This window comes from Chiloscyllium punctatum, chromosome 15 (assembly GCF_047496795.1).
Source record: "Chiloscyllium punctatum isolate Juve2018m chromosome 15, sChiPun1.3, whole genome shotgun sequence".
In the NCBI taxonomy this organism is placed as follows: domain Eukaryota; kingdom Metazoa; phylum Chordata; class Chondrichthyes; order Orectolobiformes; family Hemiscylliidae; genus Chiloscyllium; species Chiloscyllium punctatum.
The window spans coordinates 92,769,645-92,794,883 of NC_092753.1; the positions used below are offsets into that span (position 1 = coordinate 92,769,645).

The 25,239-nt window shown below is 44.0% G+C and overlaps 1 protein-coding gene across 1 annotated transcript in view; it reads left to right on the top strand.

Annotated features, from left to right (window-relative positions):
- Positions 1 to 23,181: 23,181 nt before the first annotated feature.
- The window catches only part of tmprss15 (transmembrane serine protease 15), a 107,167-nt gene continuing 105,109 nt past the window's right edge, over positions 23,182 to 25,239 (top strand). The window contains exon 1 of the mRNA XM_072585746.1: positions 23,182 to 23,359. Coding sequence (XP_072441847.1) covers positions 23,221 to 23,359 — 139 coding nt within the window. The 5' untranslated portion in view covers positions 23,182 to 23,220. The remainder of the gene's footprint in view (positions 23,360 to 25,239) is intronic.

Genomic DNA, 25,239 nt, shown 5'->3' on the forward strand with positions numbered 1-25,239 from the left:
AACCTAGATTAAGCACCCATCCATGTACCTATCCAAATGCCGCTTAAAGGTCGCCAATGATTCTGACTCTACCACTCCCACGGCAGCGCATTCCATGCCCCCACCACTCTCTGGGTAAAGAACCCACCCCTGACATCTCCCCTATACCTTCCACCCTTCACCTTAAATTTATGTCCCCTTGTAACACTCTGTTGTACCCGGGGAAAAAGTTTCTGACTGTCTACTCTATCTATTCCTCTGATCATCTTATAAACCTCTATCAAGTCACCCCTCATCCTTTGCCGTTCCAACGAGAAAAGGCCGAGAACTCTCAACCTATCCTCGTATGACCTACTCTCCATTCCAGGCAACATCCTGGTAAATCTTCTCTGCACCCTCTCCAAAGCTTCCACATCTTTCCTAAAGTGAGGCGACCAGAACTGCACACAGTACTCCAACTGTGGCCTAACCAAAGTCCTGTACAGCTGCAACATCACTTCACGACTCTTGAATTCAAGATGATCAGAGGATTAGATAGGGTGGACAGTGAGAATCTTTTTCCTAGGATGATGACGTCCACTTGTATGAGGGGGCACAGCTCCAAATACTCTGACCAATAAAGGAAAGCATACCAATTGCCTTCTTCACTATCCTATCTACCTGCGACTCCACTTTCAAGGAGCTATGAACTTGCACTCCAAGGTCTGTTTGTTCAGCAACACTCCCTATGACCTTACCATTAAGTGTATAAGTCCTGCTAAGATTTGCTTTCCCAAAATGCAGCACCTCGCATTTATCTGAATTAAACTCCATCTGCCACTTCTCAGCCCATTGGACCATCTGTTCAAGACCCTGATCTGTACATCCTTACTTACTGTGATCTGTCTGTACTGCTCGTAAACATAGCTTTTCACTGTACTCCAGAACACGAGACAATAAATCGGTCAATCAAAGGCATGTTCCAATAATTTGCTGATGATCAATAACAGACTGGGGCAGTAAGTGCCAAGTTGTTTTTGTCCATCTTCTTGGGCACAAGATGTCTCCAGGCAATTTTCCACATTTTTGGTAGATTCCAGCGTTGCAAGCTCTACAGGAAAGGTTTAGCTACAGGCAAGGCAAGGTCAAAAGCATATTTTAGTATTATCGCTAGAATATTGTCAGGGCCCATTACCTTTGGAGTACTCAGTGTCCCCAACTATTCCTTGATATCAAATGGAATGAATTGAATTGGCTGAAGGCTGGTATCTGTGATGCTGGGACCTCTGAGGAAGGCCAAAGTGGATCATTCACTCACCCACTCCATACTGAAAATGGTTGCAAATACTTCAGCCCTATCTTTTGCAACCAAGTGTTGAACTCCCTCGGGATATTTGTGGAGCACCTTCCTCCAGTGAGTTGTTTAACTGCCCTTCACCAATTCTAGCACAGGTAAAAGATCCTTTATCCGAAATGCTCGGGACCAGCTGTTTTTTGGAATTTGGAATTTTTTTTGGTTTTCAGAATAGTGATAGTTTAATGGTGAAATTTTTAAAAATCTTACTGGAGGAGGAAATTTCTAAGTAAGAATGTGCTTGGCCACGCCCCACCCCCACATCACACATTGAGTCAGTGTCGACTTGGGGTAACTGTTTGCTCATCAAACAACCTTGTTAATGAGAAACAAACTTCACAAAAAACGTTCAGATTTCGGTGCTTTTCGGTTTTTGGATGTTCAGATATAGGATCTTCTAACTGTACAATATGATTCTTCTTCAGAACAAGTTACATGCAGTGACAATATAATTCTCATCCCTGCATGTCCTTGAGAAGGTAGTGGGCTGAGCCATCTTCTAGAATATAACTGAATAACTTGCTCTGATATTCAGCAAGTAGTTAAAATCTAACAATATTGTTGTAATCATATGTCGGTCAGACAGGTTAAGGATGCTAGATTTCCTTCTATAAAGGACATTCATGAACAATTTGGATTTTTATGACCATTGGCAGCTTCAAACTGATCTTTATTGGTGTTAACTTTTATCCAGAAACATAGAAAATAAGAACAGGAATAGGCCATTCAGCCCTTCGAGCCTGCTCTCTCAATCAATATGATCATGATTGACTATCCAACTCAGTCCCCGTTCCCATTTTTTCCTCATACTCTTTGAACATTTAGCCTGAAGAACGATATCTAATTCTTTCTTGAAAACATTCAATGTTTTGGTCTCAACTATTTTCTGTGGCAGAGAATTCCATAGGCTCCGCAATCTCTGGGTGAAGAAATTTCTCCTCGTCTTTTCCTAAATTGCCTACTTCATATCCTCAGAATGTAACCCCTGGTTTTGGTCTCCCTAGTCATCAGGAACATCCTTCCTGTGTTAACCCTGCTAGTCCTGCAAGAATGTCAGAGATTCTTCTAAACTCCAATGAATATAGTGCTCACTGATCCAGTTTCTCCTCATATTTCAGGCCCACTATGCCAGGAAGCAGTCTGGTAAACTTTGGTTGCATGGTCTTCCTGGCCCAGGCGAAAGGGAGGATTGCAGATGTTAGAGAAGTCAGAGTCTAAAGGTGTGGCACTGGAAAAGCACAATAGGTCAGGCAGAATCTGAGGAGCAGGAGAGTCAACGTTTCAGCCATAAGCCGGAACATCCTTCCTCAAATGGAGAGACCAAAACTGCACAATACTCCAGGTGTCGTCTCACCAAGAGCCTGTCCAATTTCAGCAAGATATCCCCGCTCCTGTTCTTGAATCCTTACACTATGAGGACCAATGTACTATTTGCCTTTGTCATCACCTGCTACAGCTACATGCTGTCTTTTAAGAAATCTTGTATAAAGATACCCAGGTCTTGTTGCACCTTATCCTTCCCCAATCTATCACCATTCATGGGAACATTGAGGGTGAGCTCAATTTGTGGAGATTCACAACTCACAGTGTCTCTCCTCCATGTCTCTATTTACAGGTGGTTAAAAAAGGCCCCTGAACATGTTGAATTTTCCCAGCAAATTCTGACCATTACATGTCAAATGCTGAGGGGATGTTTCCCCTCATGGGAGAACCTAGGACCAGAGGGCACAGTCTCAAAATAAAGGGACAACAATTTAAGACTCAAATGAGGAGGAATGTCTTCTCTCAGAACATTGTGATTCTTTGGAACTCCTTGCTACAGAGAGCCATGGGGTCTCTTGTGTATAGATAAGGCTGAGATAGATAGATTCCTGATCAGTCAAGGAATCAAGGGTTACAGGGAAAGGACAGGAAAGTGGATGTAAGGAATGGTGGATCAGACATTTTTCTATTAAATGATGGAGCAGGCTCGAGGGGCCGAATAGCCTACTCCTTTTCCTATTTCTTATGATCTTAAACTAAGTAATGGGGTGTGATTCAGCTGCATGGAAAATTATGGTAAAAATTAAGGGAGAGAGGACTTAGCAGAAATAGTAATAGGACAGAGACTCAGGAGTTTAACTTCAGACAGATCAGATAAGGGAACAACTATGAGAAGGAGAACAGTCAACGCAGGATGTGAAGTTATCTATTTTGGTAGCATAAACATAAATGCACGCAGGATGCGAAACAAGGTAAATGAGCTTGCAGCGCAGATTGAAATTAACAGGTACAATGTTGGGGACATCACAGACACATGGTTGTAAAGGAATCAAGGCTGGGAACTAAATATCCAAAGATACACATCCTATCGAAAGAACAGGCAGATGGTCAGAGGAAGCAGGAATGCCCTGTTGGTAAGAAATGAAATTTAATCAATAATGATACAGAGACAGAAAGTGTAGAATCTGTCTAGGTAGAGTTAAGGAACCAAAAAGGATAAAAGACCCTTATGAGAATTATTAGATGCCTCCTAGCAGTAGTCAGGAGATAGAAAAGGCACGCAAGTAAGGTACGGTTACAATAATCATGGGGTGATTACCATAATATGCAGGTGGATGAGGAAAACCAGGTTAGTAATGGGTCTCAAAGGCCTTTGTGTAATATCCAAGAAATGTTTTTTTGGAGCAGCTGTGGCAGAGCCCACTAAGGAACAGGCAATTCTGGGTTTGGTGATGTGTAATAAGGCAGGATTGATTAGAGAACTTAAGATGAAAAAATCCCTGGGAGGCAGAATATAACAGAATGCCCCCTGCAGTTTGAGAGGGAGAAGCTGAAATCAGACAATTGGCTAAAGGTAACTACAAAGTCATGAGGGAGGAGCTGGCCAGAGTTGATTGGAAGGGGAGCTGAGCAGGGAAAATGGTGGAGCAATGGCAGGAGTTTCTGGGGGTAATTCGGGGGGGCACAGCAGAAATTCATCCCAAGGAAGAAGAAACATACTGAGGGAAGGACAAGACAATTGCGGCTGACAAGAGAAGTCAGGGAGAGCATAAAAATGAAAGGAAAAACATATAAAATGGTGTAAATTAATGAGAAGCCTTTAAATACCAACAGAGGATAAGTTACAAAACAGGGGAGGAGGAGAAGATGAAATATGAGGGCAAGCTAACTATTAATATAAAAGAAAATTACAAAAGTTTTTTCAGATATATAAAAGGTAAGAGAAAGGCAAGAATGGACATTAGGCCAGTGGAAAATGAAGCTGGCAAAGCAGTAATGAGAAACAAACAAAATGGCAGAAGAACTGAATATGTACGTTGCATCAGTTTTCACAGTGGAAGAGAGCAGCAGCATACCAGAACTTCGATAGTTGGGGGCAGGGGTGAGTGTAGCGGCCACCACTAAGGAGAAGATGTTGTGGAAGCTGAAAGCTCTGAAGGTGGATACATCATCCAGACCAGATGGACTACATCCCCAAGGAGATAGCTGAGGAGATTGTAGAGGTATTGGTGGTGACATTTCAGGAATCAATGGAGACAGTTAGGGTCCCAGAAGACAAGGGAGATTAGGACCAGAGGGCACAGCCTCTGAGTGAGGAGTCAACCCTTTAGGACTGTGAAAAGAAGAAATTTCTTGTTCAGAACTGGTGAATCTCTGGAACTCTTTACCATAGAAGGCTGTGGAGACCAAGTTATCAAATGTATTTGAGACAGTGATAGGTTATTGATTAGTAAAGGATTCAATAGTTTGGGGAGAAGGCAGGAGAATGGTGTTGAAAAACGTATCAGCCAAGATTGAATGATGGAGCAGTCTTGAAGGGCTGAATGGTCTACTGATGCTCCAATGGTCGGATTGTGTTATGGGATGCGGGGGCAGGGGGTGGGGGGGGTTCATTTCTAACCTTATCATTTTTCAGAGTCATCAGAATAACAAAAGTAAGGGGAATGAGAAAGGATGTGAGAACTCATGCCTTGACCAGGCTATTTACAATCATACTGTCTGTTAGCTCTCGCTGACATTTGTGATTTTCCAATAAAGGCAAATTCTCATCACAAAGCAGCAACCTCCATCACTGAGATGAACAAGTGCAGCTTGGCAACTTATGAACATAAAGGGAATGGGAGCAGAAGCAGACCAAATCAGCCCTTCAAACATCCTTTGCCCCCATTTATGTTGATCATGGCTGATCTTGCGCTTCAAATCATTTTTTTCTGCGCACTCCCCATTTCCCTTTATTCCCTGACACCACAAGACCATCTATCCCAGCCTTCAATGTATTCAATAATGGAGCACTCAATCTTCTGGGTTTATGAATTCTTAAGATTCTTAACCCTCTGATTTCCCCAACTCAGTAATCTCCAAGTTGGAAAATAATTTTGTGTAATGACGTGATGTTGATCTCCAAATCTTGATTACATTTGTCACAGAGATAACTGGAAGGGAGCACCTCATGGGAAAATGTGTGCATTGATTTGAAGAAATGTGCAAATTGACTTGAAACAATTATTTTCTTATTCGCTCATGAGATGTGTACCATAGGCATTGTTGGCTGGGCCAACATTTGTTGACCAAACAGTGCTACCCATGAGAGATGGTGGTGATTTCCAATGTGTGTACTGATTTGAGAGAATGTGTGTATTGATTGGAAACCCCATATAAATAGCAAAACTCAATGTATGAATGCTATTCTGACATAAATTTATCTCAGTTTCCCATTGTTGCCTGAGTCAAAATCCCAGAGTTCCCTTCTGTAATGGGATTAGACGTATCATTACATTCAGTGGACTGCAGCAATCCATGAAGGAGATTCACCATCAACTTTCCAAGGGCAATAAAGGGTTATGAATGATGACCATGATAGGTGCTACATCCTGAGAATTTTTGAAACATGAACATAAAGAAAATTTTCAGGAAGCAAAAAGCATGAAATCACTGACTGAACCCAAGAGCAATTGAATAAAAGGAACAGAAAAGAAATACCAATTTAATTCCTGCACATCTTATTGATAGCTTTAAGAAATAAATCCTTGAGAATCAGGCAATCTACTTTCCTATTTTGAACTTTGTACTCTTTTGTATGATTCTCATTGCCCATTATTGCTTGACTAGTCATTTCTGTTCAATTTAGTTTCTTTTTAATATTCTTGTTAACCTTTTTTAATTCAGTGGCCTTATCTTTTTCTTGTGGAAATGTATATTTCCTTTCTGCATTCATCTGAAAATGTCACTGTTCAATCATCATTACATTTAACCAAGTGCTGAATGGTGCTTGACCCAAAAAAAGCCTCTGACACAATGGTGAGGGCACTAACTAATGAGCTGTGCTCAGACAACATCCAGTATTGAAATTAGTTTGAGCTCAGCTCCGGTCTGTCATTAGACTAAAGAGCAGCTAGTGACAGGCATACAAGCTGGATCAGCCAGTGATGCCCGTGTACAACTAGTGACTATTAAAAAAAAGATAGTTTGTCAGTCACTCAGTTAGTAAAACTTCTTGTATTGAACCCATCATGACAATTATACAGGAAGGAGAAAGTGAGGACTGCAGATGCTAGAGATCAGAGTTGAGAGTGTGGTGCTGGAAAAACGCAGCAGGTCAGGCAGCTTCCAAGGACGAGGAGAATCAATATTTCAGGCATAAGCCCTTCATCTCCTGCTCCTCAAATGATACAGGAAACCATACAGGAAAAAAAAATACCAATAATCACCAAAACATTTGGTTTCTTCTGTCCCAAGAGGAGTACTCAAATCTTTTACTCAGGTACTCATAGATTCATAGAAAATAGGAACAGAAGTAGGCCATTCAGCCCTTCGAGCCTGCACCACCATTCAATATGATCATGGCTGATCATGCAATCTCAGTATCCCACTCCCGATTTCTCCCTGTAGCCCCTTAGTCCATTTAGCCACAAGGACCACATCCAGCTCCCTCTTCAATATATCTAATGAATTGGCCCCAACAATTTCTTGTGTGAAATAATTCCACAGGTTCACAGCACTGAGTGAAAAAAATTCTTCCTCATCTTAGTCCTGAATGACCTACTCCTAATTCTTAAATTGTGACCCCTAGTTCTGGATATCCCCAACATCTGGAACATTCTTCCCACATCTAGCCTGTCCAGTCCCATCAGGATTTTACATGTTTCCATGAGATCTTCCATCATTCTTTTAAATTCCAGTGAGTACAAGTCTGGTCAATCCAGCCTTTCCTCATTTGTCAATCCTGCCATCCCAGGAATCAGTATTCTTCCTTTGCGTGACTCAGAAATTAATTTAACAAACCCTTCTTTATTTTAACTCTATGTTCCAACACCCAATATAAAACGTACATTCACTGCAACCATTTAACCCTAACTCTGACTTTAACTTCCTAAGTTTGGCTTGAAATAAACACCTCGCTGATTTGACTGAAGTGGCCAAATTGGCTATCAATATAGATCTTGCCTCATGGGTCTTTGTTTTCTCTGAAGATAATTTCAGAGGGCATACTTCTTACATGTGGACTTAAAGGCTATGCCTGAGAATCTGTTGTTCTGTTAACTTTTATTCCGAAAGCCTGATCATTTTCCGGAAACATCTCTGGCACTCAGCCAATGAATGGACCAACACCTGATCACATGGTTCAATTCCAGTCAATGGAGTTTTACTGGTTAAAAGTCACTCCCAAATGTTAAACAGCTGCATTCCATGCTCCATAAAAGGTAATATGGTAGGAGTCTGTCGAGCTGACCACATGACACTTCCTTATTTGGTCAACACAAGAAACTGCGGGTCGCAACATGTCCTGGCTGTAGTTTAAACTATTTTGACCAAAATTTCCAGCATGCTTGACCCATCTTAACCCATCTCAAAGCATAGCTGCTGCTGGCCACTTGACCACACAATCTTTAGTTCAAGATGCAGAGTTTCAGCTTTGTGTCATTTTTCAATAATGTTTGCGTTCTGCACTGTAATGATTTAGGAGGTAAAAACAATGACTGCAGATGCTGAAAACCAAATACTGGATTAGTGGTGCTGGAAGAGCACAGCAGTTCAGGCAGCATCCAACGAGCAGCGAAATCAACGTTTCGGGCAAAAGCCCTTCATCAGGAATAAAGGCAGTGAGCCTGAAGCATGGAGAGATAAGCTAGAGGAGGGTGGGGGTGGGGAGAGAGTAGCATAGAGTACAATGGGTGAGTGGGGGAGGAGATGAAGGTGATAGGTCAAGGAGGAGAGGGTGGAGTGGATAGGGCGAAAAGGAGATAGGCAGGTAGGACAAGTCTGGACAAGTCAAGGAGACAGTGCTGAGCTGGAAGTTTGAAACTAGGATGATGTGGGAGGAGGGGAAATGAGGAAGCTTATTTATTGAAAGTTTCCAGAAGATTGGAAGGAATGAGATTGAAGGTGCATGGTGCTAGCTGTGTTCTGTTTGGCACCACTGATGCATTGAAATCAGAAAGTAGTATCTTTATCCTGCAACTCACAGGCATAGGCCTGGAGGGAGTGCCTACCTCTTTCCATACAGACATTATCCAGAAGACAAAACACAGTAATAAGTTGTGAATAACATGTATGACCAGTATGTTCATTTCTAACTATTACTGCTTGTTTCACTTTTATTTTTCCCTCTGGATGAACTTGAGACAGGACTCCACCATTCCTTTAAGGGCTAACAGCTGTCAGCGAATCCACAGTGCCCCTCAGATGTCCGGGGGAACAGCATTTGGGATCGTGAGGAGAATATTGACGGACGCGAGGGGACTTGGCAACAAGGCTGCATACTTGACCCAATCTTGACCTTAAGAACCTATTAAAGTAATTTCCTGCCCACTGATATGAGGCCCACTAGCCTATAATTTCCTGGATTTTCCCTGTTGTACTTCTCAAACAAAAGAAAAACATTGACTTTTGTCCAGTCTTCAGACAGCTCAGCTGTGGCTAAAAAAAAATTAAGATCTCTGTTGAGGCCCCAGCAATCTCCTCCTTTCTCTCCCTTGGTATCTTGGGGTTGATCCCACCAGACCCTGGGGTCTTATCTATCTTGATATTTTCCTTGACACCCAACACTTCCTCCTTCGTACTATTGCCATGTCCTAGAATATCAAGGTAAGAGAGAGATTTTAACGGGTAGTCTTGAGTCTTACCTTCAGCAGCAGAAATTGATATTTATTCATAGTTCCCGACCAACAAAGCATGTTAAGAATGCTTAACATTTCTCAATAAAGATTCTGGATTAGTGGTGCTGGAAGAGCACAGCAGTTCAGGCAGCATCCAAGTAACTTCGAAATCGACGTTTCGGGCAAAAGCCCTTCATCAGGAATAAAGGCAGTGAGCCTGAAGCGTGGAGAGATAAGCTAGAGGAGGGTGGGGTGAGGAGAAAGTAGCATAGAGTACAATGGGTGAGTGGGGGAGGGGATGAAGATGATAGGTCAAGGAGGAGAGGGTGGAGTGGATAGGTGGAAAAGAAGATAGGCAGGTAGGACAAGTCCGGACAAGTTATGGGGACAGTTACTGAGCTGGAAGTTTAGAACTAGGGTGAGGTGGGGGAAGGGGAAATGAGGAAACTGTTGAGGTCCACATTGATGCCCTGGGGTTGAAGTGTTCCGAGGCGGAAGATGAGGCGTTCTTCCTCCAGGCGTCAGGTGGTGAGGGAGCGGCGGTGAAGGAGGCTCAGGACCTCCATGTCCTCGGCAGAGTGGGAGGGGGAGTTGAAATGTTGGGCCACGGGGCGGTGTGGTTGATTGGTGCGGGTGTCCCGGAGATGTTCCCTAAAGCGCTCTGCTAGGAGGCGCCCAGTCTCCACAATGTAGAGGAGACCGCATCGGGAGCAACGGATAAAATAAATGATATAAGTGGATGTGCAAGTAAAACTTTGATGGATGTGGAAGGCTCCTTTAGGGCCTTGGATAGAGGTGAGGGAGGAGGTGTGGGCGCAGGTTTTACAGTTCCTGCGGTGGCAGGGGAAAGTGCCAGGATTGGAGGGTGGGTTGCAGGGGGATGTGGACCTGACCAGGTAGTCGCGGAGGGAACGGACTTTGCGGAAGGCGGAAAGGGGTGGGGAGGGAAATATATTCCTGGTGGTGGGGTCTGTTTGGAGGTGGTGGAAATGTCGGCAGATGATTTGGTTTATGCGGAGGTTGGTAGGGTGGAAGGTGAGCACCAGGGGTGTTCTGTCCTTGTTACGGTATGGGAGGTGGGGTCTGAGTGTGGAGGTGCGGGATGTGGACGAGATGCATTGGAGGGCATCTTTAACCACGTGGGAAGGGAAATTGCGGTCTCTAAAGAAAGAGGCCAAGTGGTGTGTTCTGTGAAGGAACTGGTCCTCCTGGGAGCAGATCCGGCGGAGGCAGAGGAATTGGGAATATGGGATGGCATTTTTGCAAGAGGTAGGGTGGGAAGAGGTGTAATCCAGATAGCTGTGGGAGTCGGTGGGTTTGTAAAAAATGTCAGTGTCAAGTCGGTCGTCATTAATGGAGATGGAGAGGTCCAGGAAGGGGAGGGAGGTGTCAGAGATGGTCCAGGTAAATTTAAGGTCAGGGTGGAATGTGTTGGTGAAGTTGATGAATTGCTCAAACTCCTCGCTGGAGCACGAGGTGGTGCCAATGCAGTCATCAATGTAGCGGAGGAAGAGGTGGGGAGTGGTGCTGGTGTAATTACGGAAGATCAACTGCTCTACGTAGCCAACAAAGAGACAGGCATAGCTGGGGCCCATACATGTGCCCATGGCTACCCCTTTGGTCTGGAGGAAGTGGGAGGATTCAAAGGAGAAATTGTTAAGGGTGAGGACCAGTTCAGCCAAACGAATGAGAGTGTCAGTGGAAGGGTACTGTTGGGGACGTCTGGAGAGGAAAAAACTGAGGGCTTGGAGGCCCTGGTCCTTGCAGATGGAGGTGTAGTGGGATTGGATATCCATGGTGAAGATGAGGCGTTGGGGGCCAGGGAAACAGAAGTCTTGGAGGAAGTGGAGGACGTGGGTGGTGTCTCAAACGTATGTGGGGAGTTCCTGGACTAGAGGGGATAGGACAGTGTCGAGGTAGGTAGAGATGAGTTCAGTGGGGCAGGAGCATGCTGAGACAATGGGTCGGCCAGGGTGGTCAGGCTTGTGGATCTTGGGAAGGAGGTAGAACCGGGCAGTGCGGGGTTCCTGGACTATGAGGTTGGAAGCTGTGGGTGGGAGATCTCCTGAGGTGATGAGGTTCTGTATGGTCTGGGAGATGATGATTTGGTGATGGGGGGTGGGGTCATGGTCGAGGGGGCAGTAGGAAGAGATGTCCTCGAGTTGACGTTTGGCTTCAGCGGTGTAGAGGTCAGTGCACCAGACTACCACTGCACCCCCTTTATCCGCTGGTTTGATGGTGAGGTTGGGATTGGAGCAGAGGGATTGGAGGGCTGCGCATTGTGAGGGTGAGAGGTTGGAGTGGGGGAGGGAGGTAGACAGGTTGAGGCGGTTAATATCCCGGCGGCAGTTGGAAATGAAGAGGTCGAGCCAGGTAATAGGCCAGCGCGGGGTGTCCAGGTGGATGCAGTGTGTTGGAGGTGGGCGAAGGGGTCCTCGGAAGGTGGGCGGGAGTCCTGATTGTGAAAGTAAGCTCGGAGGCGGAGGCGATGGAAGAATTGTTCGACATCACGGCGTGTATTAAATTCATTGATGCGTGGATGGAGGGGGATGAAGGTGAGTCCTTTGCTGAGGACTGATCGTTCGTCTCAGTGAGGGGGAGGTCTGGGGGGATGGTGAAAACTCGGCAGGGCTGGGAGCTGGGATCTGGTGTGGGTGTAGAGCTGGGAGTGGGGGCGGAACCTGTAACTGGAGTGGGTGTGATGGTGGGGGGAATGGGGGTGGAGTCATGAGCAGGGGTAGTGTTCCCCTTGGGGTTCTGGGGGGTGGGGATAGTGACAGTGGGGTCTGTGGGGGGCATGTCAGCAGAATGCAGGTGAGTGGCGCTGGTGGGGGCGGAAGTGGTGGTGACCATAGCAGTAGGGGTGGCGGAAGTCACTGAGCATGTGGCATCAGCGATGATGTGAAGGGCAGAAGTGATGTCAGGTGTGATGCGTGAGGAATTGTGAGGGGTGGAAGTGGTTGTGGGAGTGGCCATGATGGGAACGGAAGTGACATCATCAATCAGCGCGGGGGTGGCAACTGCATCAGCCGCATGGCTAATGGTGGAATAGGTTCCAAGGTCAGGGGAATCTTCTGGAATGTTTGAGGAGCGCTGGTTATGGAGGTGGGTGGATAAAAGTTTGTTGTACTTACAGTTTTTGATATTTGAGATGGAGTTGAAATACTGTTTGTTGAGAGTATGAATTCTCTTGAGGATGTAGTACAGAGTGGATCCTTTGCAATTCTGAGAGAGTGTGGCCCTCAGCTGAGGCAGGGCTGACTGGAGAGAGGTTAGGTGCCGGCGCATTGCTGCAAGCGTGGAGCGGAGGATCTTGAAGGAGAACTGTTGCTGGTGTTTTTGAATCTGTAGTCTGTACTGTTTGTCCTGTTCGGGTCCGAACTCTGCTGGTTTAAAGGTGGTCCGGAGTCCGTGTGGGATGAGTTGGTTACGGAAGCAGGCACTGAGGAAGCAAATGTGGCTGTGGTGGCGAGTTTGTTTCACGACATGGTTGAAGAGCTTCAGGGCAGAGGAAATGACCTGGGAGTTGCAGTGGGAGAGGGACTCCCTGAGATTCTTGTAGAGAGAGGAGGAAAACTTCTTCAAGGCAGGCATCCTTGCAAGAGGATTCGCAGTAGGGTTAAAATCAACGAGGTAAAAACAATGACTTTCTCAATAAAGTACAGGATTTTAACACAGATTGCATTATAATGGTTACATATCAATACTTTCCACATCCTCTCTGACCTACACATCTAACCCTGTGAATACGCAATCGATGATGGACAAGTTCATAGACAACCTGAGGTGTTCCCATCATCTCATGATAGTTGCCAGAACTCCTATCACATGTCTTTGGGCTGTTACAATGCATCTTATTGACCACTTTCCAATCCTGAATCGAGAGTGTAGTGCTGGGAAAACATAACAGGTCAGACAGCATCTGAGGAGCAGAAGAATTGATGTTTCGAGCATAAGCTCTTCATCAGGAATCCTAAATCCAGAAGTCCTGATGAAGGGTTTATGCCCAAAATGTTGATTCTCCTGCTCCTCGGATGTTGTGCTTTTCCAGCACCTCTCTCTCGACTCTGATCTCCAGCATCTGCAGTCCTCACTTTCTCCACATTCCAATACTGTTTGTGCCCCTTCCCAGACATTTGTCAGCTACATCGTCTACTTGCTTATTACTAATGACTTTTGAAATCCTGTCATGCAATTCATATTCCTGGCTAGCCCTAGTACAGAAGATTAGAAAAGATGTTCATTTCTACCAATTGTTATAATATTTGGAATATCAGCTCTAATATAAGATTATTCATGAAGTTATACACAGTTATACCTAACAGTTCAATGACCAAGCTGACATTTCAGGAGTAGCTTCTCTCTTACTTGACTTTAAAAGGCCATACAAACACAATCTCTCTCTGTCTAGCAGCTGTCATTTACAGCTTCTTCAATTTGTATGCTGCAAGATGGTTTAAAGTTTGATACCAGAACGGACTTTATCGTCATTACTTTGAGTACTTTTCATTTGGCACGCTCTCAAATCCCATTAATATGAATGAAATTTAATCACTGTTACAGCTCTATCAAATTAACAGAAGCTTATTTAGATTCTTTAAAGTTCTAGAGGATATGACCTCTTCCTCTCTCTGTCTCGTAGTTTTCCTCTGTAGACAAGCAAGAGGCTGGAAGAACACGGCAAGCCAGGTAGCATCAGGAGGTGGAGAAGTCGACATTTCAGGTGTAATCCTTCTTCAGGACCTTCTTATCATTTTTTTCTCTGTCATTCATCCCTTGTTCTTTAGGTTGTGCATGAGGTTGTGATGGGGCCAACGTTCATTCTCTCAAAGTCAGAATAACACTGTTTCACAATTGTTTCAGACCCTCTTGCTGATATTATTTGTCTCTTGGTATTTTTGCAAGATTAATCTGTTTATACTTTTTTGTTGTTCTAACCTTCATCCAGATGGAGTGAATGTTTCTCTCTATTGCCTGTAACTATTTATTGCCTGTATCTGTGAGGAATAAAAGTTGGGAGAAGGGGAGATCCTACGCTACAAAACCAAGAGTAGAGAGCACTGGTAAGATTTTACCACAAGTTAAAGGAGCCCAAGAGGGTGAATAGGAGGTGAAAGGCCTCAGGTATTTTCACTGTAATGGAGAGGAATGCAGAAAATTACGGTGTTGGTGGTTTCAGAACACCACTGGGAAAAGGTGTTTTCACTGCCAGAAGGTGGGACACGTAAAGTCACTGTGCTGGTCACTAAAAAAAGACACTGTGGGAAAAGATGTGGTAAAAGAAGCTGAGCCAGTAGCATTAGTAAAGGTAGGAGAGGAGATCCCAAGAAGAGCCCAGGAGCTCCAGGAGAGTGCACAGCCTGGACAGGAGCTCGGTATGGACTTAGTACCTGATCTCTCCAAAGAGTTTGCCTCTGTGGGTCAAGTTTACTCAGAAAAAAACAGGGGGAGAAGGACAAGAAGTTATAATTTTGAGAGATACATGATCTAACTAGTTGCTGGTGGTAAGGGATGAGTGAATATGCACTCTTTCTGATCTGTTACCCGAGAGTGTGGCAATTTATGGAATACGTGGACAGAAATTTAGCATTTTCTTATGTAAAATCAGGTTGGAGTGCCAACCCAGACTGGGGAATTTACAGTGGGAGGGATGGAATGTCAGTTTCAGGAATTCAGTTTGTTCTTGGGAATGATTTGGCAGGATCAAAGGTGGGAGTGACAATCATGTTGTGGACAACCAATGAAGACAAAGAAACTGGGGGGTTCAAACGGAAATATTCTAGTATTTTCCCAGATTATGTGGTAACCAGATCCCACTATCATAAGTCATAGCACGAAGCAAAAAGTAATGGGAAAGATGGAGGAGTTGAGGTTCAGTTAGCGGACAGGGAAAAAGTGAGGACTGCAGATGCTGGAGCTCAGAGTCGAGAGTGTAGTGCTGGAAAAGCACAGCAGGTCAGGCAGCATTCAAGGAGCAGGAGAATTGATGGTACGGGCATAAGCACTCTCGACTCAGTTGGCAGAAACACTGTTTGACATAATGGTGAGAGAAAGACCTGAACAGGCAGAGGGTCAGACAGAGTGTTTAGTCCTGAAAGGGTAAGACACTTGCAACAGCAAGAAAGACAATAACAGATATATGTGGATATGTACTCCAAAAATGAAGCAGAGAATATCCCAGAGGGTTATTATCTGAAAGTTAGAATCCTAACATGGAAATGTAGACCATGGCAGATTAGTGCAGAGAAGAAATGGGCCAAAGTGCACCAGATTGTGTTGCCAGTAGCCTACAGACAGGAGGTATTATGGGTAACACATGAACTACCTATAGGAGGTCACCTATGGGATGAAAGCCTCAGGCTATGGTACAAAAGCATTTTATTGGCCTGGAATGCACAAGGCTGTGGTTAAATTTTGCCGTACGTGTCATACATGCCAAATGGTAGGTAAGCCACAGGCGGTAATAAAACCAGTACCTTTGTTGCCAATTCCCGCAATTGAAGAACCTTTCACGCAGGTTATAATTGACTCTGTAGGTCCCTCCAGAGAACTAAAAGTGGGAAACCGTACTTGTTAACGATAATGGATATATCTACCAGATTTCCGGAGGCAATTCTATTCCAGGGTATCAAGGCAAAAAGGATAGTAGAGGAGGTAATAGCTTTCATCACACATTATGGGCTATCCAGAGAGATTCAGTCAGACCAAGGGTCAAGTTTTACTGCTAGGCTGTTTAAGGAGGTGATGGATAGCTTAGGTATACAGCACTTTAAATCCAGTGTGTATCATCCTGAATCCCAGGGACATTTAGAAAGATGGCATCAGACCTTGAAGAGCATGTTGAGAGCATACTGTCAGGATTACCAGAGTGATTGTGATAAAGGTATCCCAGTCATAGTGTTTGCCATTAGAGATGCCCCAAATGAATCTATTCAATTCATTCCTTCGAGTTAATGTTTGGGCATGAAGTGAGAGGTCCTTAGAAATTAATTAAAGAAAAATTGACAGGACCAAAATCAGAGGTCTCACAATTAGATTATGTATCAGAGGTGAGGCAGAGACTAAATTGAGTAGGTGAATTTGCTAAACAGCACTTAAAGAGGGCACAGTGTAGAATGAAGGTGGCAGATAAAAGCTCTGAGACTCGGATATTTTTCCAAGGGGATAATATGTTAGTACTGTTACCAGTGATAGAAGATCCCTTCCAAGCCAGGTTTAGTAGTCTCTATCAAATTGATAAAATGTTGAGTCAGGTAAACTATTTAGTAAAGATGCCAGATAGGAAGAAAACGTATCAGGTATGTCATGTGAACATGTTGAAACCATATTATTCGAGAGAGAAAGAACTTGAGAAACAGGTGTCAGTTACTGCCCTGCTGAGTGAGGAATCAAATCCAGATGATGTGGATTTTGATGTGCCTCAAAATAGATTAAAAATGAAGAAATCCTTGAGGAGGCAGATAGATTAGTAAGCTATCTGTCTCAGGAGCATAGAACGCAGTTGAAAGATTCGTTACTGCAGTATAAGGACACATGTAAAAATCAGATTGGGAGGACAAATGCTATTGTACATGAAGTAGATTAGATTACCTACACTGTGGAAACAGGCTCTTTGGCAACAGGTCTACATCAACCCTCTAAAGAGTAACTCACTCCCTTCTGACTAATGGACCTGACACAAGTTAGCATGGCCAATTCACCTGACCTACATATCTTTGGACTATGGGAGGAAACTGGAGCAAACCCATACAGACACAGGGAGAACATGCGAACTCCACACAGACAGTCGCCCGAGGCTGGAATCGAACCTGGGACCCTGGTGCTGTGAGGTAGCAGTGTTAACCACTGTGCCACCCTAAAGATTTTAGATTAGATTAGATTCCCTACAGTGTGGAAACAGGCCCTCCGGCTCAACCAGTCCACACCAACCCTCTGAAGAGTAACTCACCCAGACCCATTTCCCTCTGACTAATGCACCTAACACTATGGGCAATTTAGCATGGCCAATTCACCTGACCTGCACATCTTTGGACTGTGGGTGGAAACCTGAGCAAACCCACACAGACACGGGGAGAATGTGCAAACTCCACACTGACAGCCGCCTGAGGCTGGAATCGAACCTGAGACTCTGGTGCTGTGAGGTAGACGTAGGGAATTCTGCTTCAATAAAACAGCACCCCTATCAGCTTAATCCTTTCAAAGCCAGACAGGTCCAGATGGAGGTGGAGGCCATGTTCGACATGGGCGGCACGGTGGCACAGTGGTTAGCACTGCTGCCTCACAGCGCCAGAGACCTGGGTTCAATTCCCACCTCAGGCGACTGACTGTGTGGAGTTTGCACATTCTCCCCGTGTCTGCGTGGGTTTCCTCCGGGTGCTCCGGTTTCCTCCCACAGTCCAAAGATGTGCAGGTCAGGTGAATTGGCCATGCTAAATTGTCCGTAGTGTTAGGTATGGGGTACATGTAGGGGTATGGGTGGTTTGCGCTTCGGCGGGTCGGTGTGGACTTGTTGGGCTGAAGGGCGTGTTTCCACACTGTAAAGTAATCTAATCTAACATCATCGAACTAAGCCAGAGCGAGTGGAGTTCACCAACCGTCTTAGTTCCCAAACCAGCTGGGACTCAACGATTCTGTGTAGATTATTGGAATGTCAAAGCCATTACAAATTCAGACTCCTATCCAATTTCTAGATTGGAGGACTGTATCGAGAAAGTCAGACAAGCCAGTTACATCTCCAAGTTGGACTTAAAGCGTGGATACTGGCAGGTACCTTTATCAGAGATGACGAAATAAATTTCTGTGTTTGTAGCCCCAAATGGGCTATATCAGTTTCAATTGATGCCCTTTGGAATGAAGAATGCATCTGCCACATTCCAAGGAATCATGAACAGAGTTGTGGCTGGGTAACAAACTATGCAGTCTATTTGGACGACGTAGTGATCTATAGTACATTCTAGAAAGATCACATGGTACTGTTGGCAGAGCTCTTTGAATGACTTTGAGAAGCAAAACTGGTGATAAACTTAAATAAAGTGGAATTCGTGAAAGCAGAGGTGACATTCTTGGGACATAACATCGGTCTTGGAAGGTTGACCCCACGGAACGCAAAGACGAAGGCCATCGAGGAATTTCCATGACCAACCTCGAAGAAAGAGGTGCTTCGATTCTTAGGACTCAGCGGATTCTATCGGAAGTTTGCTCCAAACTTCAGCAGTGCATTGGCACCGTTAGCCAATTTGCTGAAGAAGAACACAAAGTTTCCATGGACAGAACCGTGCCAGGAGGCATTCAACCGTTTGAAATCGATATTAACCACCAAGCCACTTTTAGCGACACCAAACTTTTCAAAACCTTTTAAAGTCGCCATCAATGCTAGTGACATTGGAGTTGGAGCAGTACTCCTACAGGAAGATGGTGATGGGATTGAACTGCCAGTTGGTTACTCTTCAAAGAAGATCAACATCCACCAAAGGAAATACTCCATGATCGAAAGAGAACTATTGAGTTTGGTACTGGCCTTACAACATTTTAATGTGTATGTCACGAACAATGTGTCAGAGACAGTTGTATACATGGATCACAATCCACTTACATTCTTAGAATGCTTTAAAGATAAGAATATGAGACTATTACATTGGAGCTTAATGTTACAGACGTTTCATTTTAAAATTGTATATGTTGCGGGTCGTAAGAATGTAATCGCAGATACATTATCACCGATATAACTGAGAAGGTTTAGATGAGATTTGTATTTATTTAATGTTTTATATATATATATATGGGAAGAAGTTAAGATTACTTACCTACAGTGTGGAAACAGGTCCTTCGGCCCAACAAGTCCACACTGACCCTCCGAATAGCAACCCACCCAGACCCATTCCCCTACATTTACCCCTTCACCTAACACTACCGGCAATTTAGCATGGCCAATTCACCTAACCTGCACATTTTTGGACTGTGGGAGGAAACTGGAGCACCTGGAGGAAACCCACGCAGACATGGGGAGAACGTGCAAACTCCATGCAGACAGTTGCCTGAGGTGGGAATTGAACCCGGGTCTCTGGCGCTGTGAGGCAGCAGTGCTAACCACTGTGCCATCGTGCCGCCCCCAGGTGAACTTACATTAAAGTTATCTGTATTGTGTTAAAAAAAGAAGAAAATATGAAGCTACCTTTTCATTGTGATGGTTTATTTTTTTCTTAAGTCGAGAGGTGTTATGAAGATGTGGGTGTACTGTACCTTTAAGAAAGTTAAAAGCTAGCAGAACTACCTGACAGCACCAAGTGTTCTGAAAAAAAAGTGCAACATTTGCTTGAATAATTTGATTAGCTGGTTGTCTGGAGACAAAAAGAAATACAAATTTGACCAATCAGTGTAAATCATACCCTGAAAAATACCAAACTCCAATCTAATTTGAAATTAGTATATTGACAATCTTAAAAGCCAGTACCCAATCCAAGGTTTTGGTGGTATAAGACGGGGAAAAATTGAACAGTTGGGAGGAGAAGTCACCAGCATATAAAGACTGCCTGAAAAATAGGTCTCTTAAAGGTACCTTTATCGCTCAGTAACCTGTGAAGAAGAAAAGAAGAAAGGAATACAGAGAAGAACCAAAAGCTGCATGGTTTTGAGAGAGGAAATTTTGTTTTGTCAATCTTAATCAGGACTTTTATCAGACCGGTATTGTAGAGGGGAAAGTAAAAGATAGGTTAGAGGAAGGCGTTGTAAATAGTTGTTAGTTATACTCTCTGCTATACTTTAAGGCATAAAGTTGGTAATTTTTACTTTAAATAGTTCTTGACCTCTCAAATTTTCACAGATTACTACATGTGATAAACCTTTTCTGTGTTGCTGGTTTAAATTACGCAGGAGGGTTTACCCAGTGTTGTAACATCATAAGCTTCTTTAAGGTCGCCTCTCAACCTCCATTGCTCCAGTGAAGAAAGCCATACCCTGTGTGGGTGGGATTGGGGACTGCAGGCAGGATGAGCCAGCTGACCACAGCACTGTGGTGCACGGAGCCATACAGTGGAGGGACAGAAGAGAAATGATTTTGTAATTGGGGATTGTACAATTAGTGGCATAGACAATGTTCCATGTGGCTATGATCAAGAGTCCCGAATGTTGTGTTGCTGCCTGGTGTTCGGATTCGCGATATCTCATCTGGGCTTCAGAGGAACTTTGGAGTGGGAAGGAAAAGATCCAGTGGCCATGGTTCATGTAGATACCAATGACATAGATAAAACTGGGGCAGAGGCTCTGCTAAGGGATTATGAACAGCGAGGAGCTAAATTATAAAGCAGAATCAAAAAGGTAATAATCCCTGGATTACTACTTGAGCCACGAGTTAATTGGCATAGGGTCAATCAGATTAAGCAAGTAAATACGTGATTCAAAGATTGGTGTGGGAGAATTGGGTTCAAATTCATGGAACATTGGCACCAGTACTGTGGAAGAAGGGACCTGTCCTGATGGGATGGTCTTCAGCTGGACTGTGCTGGGGTCAGAGTCCTAGCGAATTGAATAGCAAGGACTGTAGGCAGGACTTTCAACTAAATGGGAGAGGGGAGGGGGGCTAGGTCATAGGGGAAATTATAAAACACTAATTAAAGGAGGAGATAAAACTGCAGAGCTCAAGAGAGGTTATTAAAACTCTCCCCACAGATACACATAGACAGAGTATTTGGTAAGGGTTAGCATTCAAACTTCCAGTACACTGGACAAACGAATGACAATGAAGAGAGTGATGGTTATTACAATCCTGATGGTGTTATAGCTGAATGCACACAGTATAAGGAATAAGGTAAATGAGCTTGTAGCACAGATGGACAGGTATGACGTGGTGGGCATCATGGAGACGGTTCTGCAAGGGGATCAGTTAGATAAAAACAATGACAGGCTGACTGAAGCCTGGAGGTCTCGAACCAGGAACCACCAACGCCACAACTGACAGCCCGCAAAGAACCACTCCGGCTTCCCCATGACATCAGAACATGACGAAAAGAATTAAAAAGAAAGAAAACAACAAGAAAGGAGAGAAAGAGAAGGAGGTGTCTGGCCTGGAGTGGATGTACTCAGGAGCCTGAACACTACCAACCATGTCAGCCATCTATGAGAAGGTTATCAGAGTTATAAATGGATCATTCATATATTAGAGTTGATCTTTCTCTGCACCTTCTCTGTAGCTGTAGCACTATATTCTGCATTCTGTTCCATTACCCTGTGTAAAGTTAAATGTGTTTGGCTTGCACACAAAACAATATTTTTCACTGTATCCTGGCACGTGTGACAATAAGGAAAAAGTGAGGGCTGCAGCTGCTGGAGTTGAGAGTCAAGAGTGTGCTGCTGCAAAGACATAGCAGGTCAGGCAGCATCTGAGGAGCAGGAGCATCGACATTTTGGGTATATGTCCTTCATCAGGAAAGCTGTATGCCTGAATCATTGATTCTCCTGCTCCTCAGATGCTGCCTGACCTGCTGTACTTTTCCAGCATCACACTCTCAACATGTTACAATAATAAATGAAAACAAAATCAAATCAAAGAACTGTATTATTAGGTATGATTGTGTATAACTTAACAAATAACTTTATTTTATAGCTGATGTTAAAAATCTATCAACTAGTACAGGCAGCACGGTCGTTCTGCCTGTACTAGTTGATAGATTTTTAACATCAGCTATAAAACTGCTGCCTCCCAGAGCCAGGGAGCTGGGTTCGAGTCCAGCCTCAGGTGACTCTCTGTGTGGAGTTTGCACATTCTCCCCAGATCTGTGTGGGTTTCCTCCGGGTGCTCCGGTTTCCTTCCACAGTCCAAACATGTGGATTAGCCATGGGAAATGCAGGGCTATAGGGTAGGGGGCTGAGTCTGGGTGGGATGCTCTTTGAAGAGTCAGTGTGGATGTGTTGAGCCAAATGGCTTGTTTCCACACGGTAGGGATTCTATGGTAGAAATTACCATCCTTTGGTTGGATGTGTAGATCAGAGGGGATGTGGTAAGTACGGATAATGTAACCAATGTAATGCAGACTGATACTGATGTATTCTACTCATTAAGGACCTCTCCCACTTCCTCTGGCTCCATGCATAATTTCCCTCCCTCATCTTTGAGTGGATGTACCCTTTCCCTTTTTGCTCTGAACATGCATATAGCATACCTCCAGATTCTCCCTAATCTTGCTTACTAAAGTCATTTCATGTGTGGAGTTTGCGGACTTATTTATCCCATTGGGCTATAGAGACTGGGTCACTATATGTATTCAAGGCTGAGGTAGACATTTTTAATCAGTAAGGGTTTCAAGAGTTTTGGGGAAAAGGCAGGAAAGTGGTGTTGAGAATGATCAAATCAACCTTGATCTCATTGAATGGTCGTGCAGGCTCTTCAGACAGGACGGCCTTGCTGTCACGTCTGCTCGTCATACTTTTACGGAAGCTAGCTGTGTGTAAATTGGGTGCTACATTTTCTACAAAAAACGACTACCCTTCACAATAAAAACTCTGCACTCATTGTGAAAGGATTATGAGACTTTGGATTGGACATTGCGTAAATTATTTTATTGCTTCTCAGTGTGGCTGATAATTAACATTTTACAACTTTCTTTCCTTAGAAGATTGAAGAACTGCTTTCCTCTTGAAGTGTCGTGATTCCATGAACAAACACACCATGCAATTAAATCTCATTAATCATGTATCAATCAGTGTGAACGTGGCAGATAAAAGTTGTCAACAAGTTGATTGCTACAGGTCACGCGAGTAACTTCTTTCTGGTTGCAAAGTCTCAGACGTCTCTCCTTGCACCACAGTTTATGTGGAAGCGCCTACAACAATTACAAGATGTCTTTCAGCTCAAAAAACTTCAGAAAACTCAGCAATTTTGAAGTGATGATCATTGGGTGTTTCCTCTGTCTGCTGGCTCTTTGTGTTGGTTTACTAATCTTCGGCTGGCTTGTGATCCGGCAACCCCATTCCCTGGGTGAGTTTGTTTTAAATCCAATTGGTGTTACCTATTGGGAGCACAACATTTGAAAGCAACATTTTAACTCTATGTAGTGTACCGACTTTGCTTAAAATTACACCCCATCCTCTCACTCCACTCAATTCCCAATCCCTGGTGGGTCACAGGACCCTTCTCCACTGAACAATAACAGCAGCAATCAACACAACAACTAATTTGTATCTTTGATTGCTTGGGGATCAATTCAAATAAGGGAAGCATCTACGTAAGAACAGTTCCTTGAGCCTGTTGTGCCATTCAATGATCTGAGGCCTAACCCCAGATATGATTTAGCAGTTTGATCAGAAATTGACTCACTGAAAGAAGACAGAGGATGGTAGTTGATGGGAAATGTTCATCCTGGAGTTCAGCGACTCGTACTGTACCGCAAGGATGTGTTTTGAGTCCGCTGCTGTTTGTAGTTTTTATAAATAACCTGGATGAGGGTGTAGAAGGATGGGTTAGTAAATTTGCGGATGACACTAAGGTTGATAGAGTTGTGAATAGTGGCAAAGGATGTTGTAGGTTACGGAGGGACACAGATAAGCTGCAGAACTGGGCTGAGAGGTGGCAAATGGAGTTTAATGTGGAAAAGTGTGAGATGATTCACTTTGGAAAGAGTAACAGAAGTAAAGAGTGCTTGCCTAATGGTAAGATTCTTGGCAGTGTAGATGAGCAGAGAGATCTTGGTTGCCACCCAGGTTGATAGTGTTGTTAAGGAAGCATACAGTATGCTAGCTTTTATTGGGAAAGGGATTGAATTTCGAAGCCATGAGGTCATGTTGCAGCTGTACAAAACTCTGGCCACACTTGGAGTATTGCGAGCAGTTCTGGTCACCGCATGATAAGAAGGAAGTGGAAGGTTTGGAAAAGGTTCGCAAGAGATTTACGTTGCCTGGTAGGGAGAGAAGGTCTTATGAGGAAAGGCTGAGGGAACTGAGGCTGTTTTCATTAGAGAAAAGAAGGCTGAGAGGGTTAATTGATTAAGACATAAAATAATCAGAGGGTTAGATAGAGTGAACAGTGAGAACCTTTTTCCTTGGATGGTGATGGCTAACATGAGGTGACATAGTTTTAAATTGAGGGGTGATAGATATAGGACAGATGTCTGAGATAGTTTCTTTACTCAGAGAGTAGTAGGGGCATGGAATATCAAGCCTGCAAATGTAGTAGACTCGTCAACGTTAAGGGCATTTAAATAGTCATTGGATAATCATATGGATAAAATAGAATAGTGTAGGATAGGTATGCTTCAGATTGGTTCCACAGATTGGCGCAACATCGAGGGCTGAAGGGCCTGTACTGCGCTGTAATGTTCTATGTTCTATAACGGCCTTTGGCCCATATCCCTTTATCTTGACAAATTTATCTATCCTTTGCATTCAATTCAGTCGTCACATAACAGGAAAGATGTGGAGGCTTTGGAGAGGATGCAGAAGGATGCAGGACGTTGCCTGGATTAGAGGAGGTGAGCTATAGGAGAAGCCTCACTGGAGCAGCGGAGGCTGAGAGGATACTTGATGGAAATCGAAAATTTATGAGATACATAGATAGCGTTGACGGTCAGAATCAGTTTCCCAGAGTTGAAATGTCTAATACTAGGGGGCGTGCATTTAAGGTGAGAGGGAGAAAGTTCAAAGGAGATGTGAGGGGCAAGTTTTTTTATACAGAGATTGGTAGGAGTCTGGAATGCACTGCCAGGGGTGGTGGAGGAGGCAAACATGATAGGGGTGTTTGAGGGACTTTTAGAAAAGTGAATGAATGACCAAGGAATGGAGGGTTATGGACTAAGGGCAAGCATAAGGAATTAGTTTAATTTGGCATCATGTTTGGCACAACATCATGGGCCGAAGTGGTGC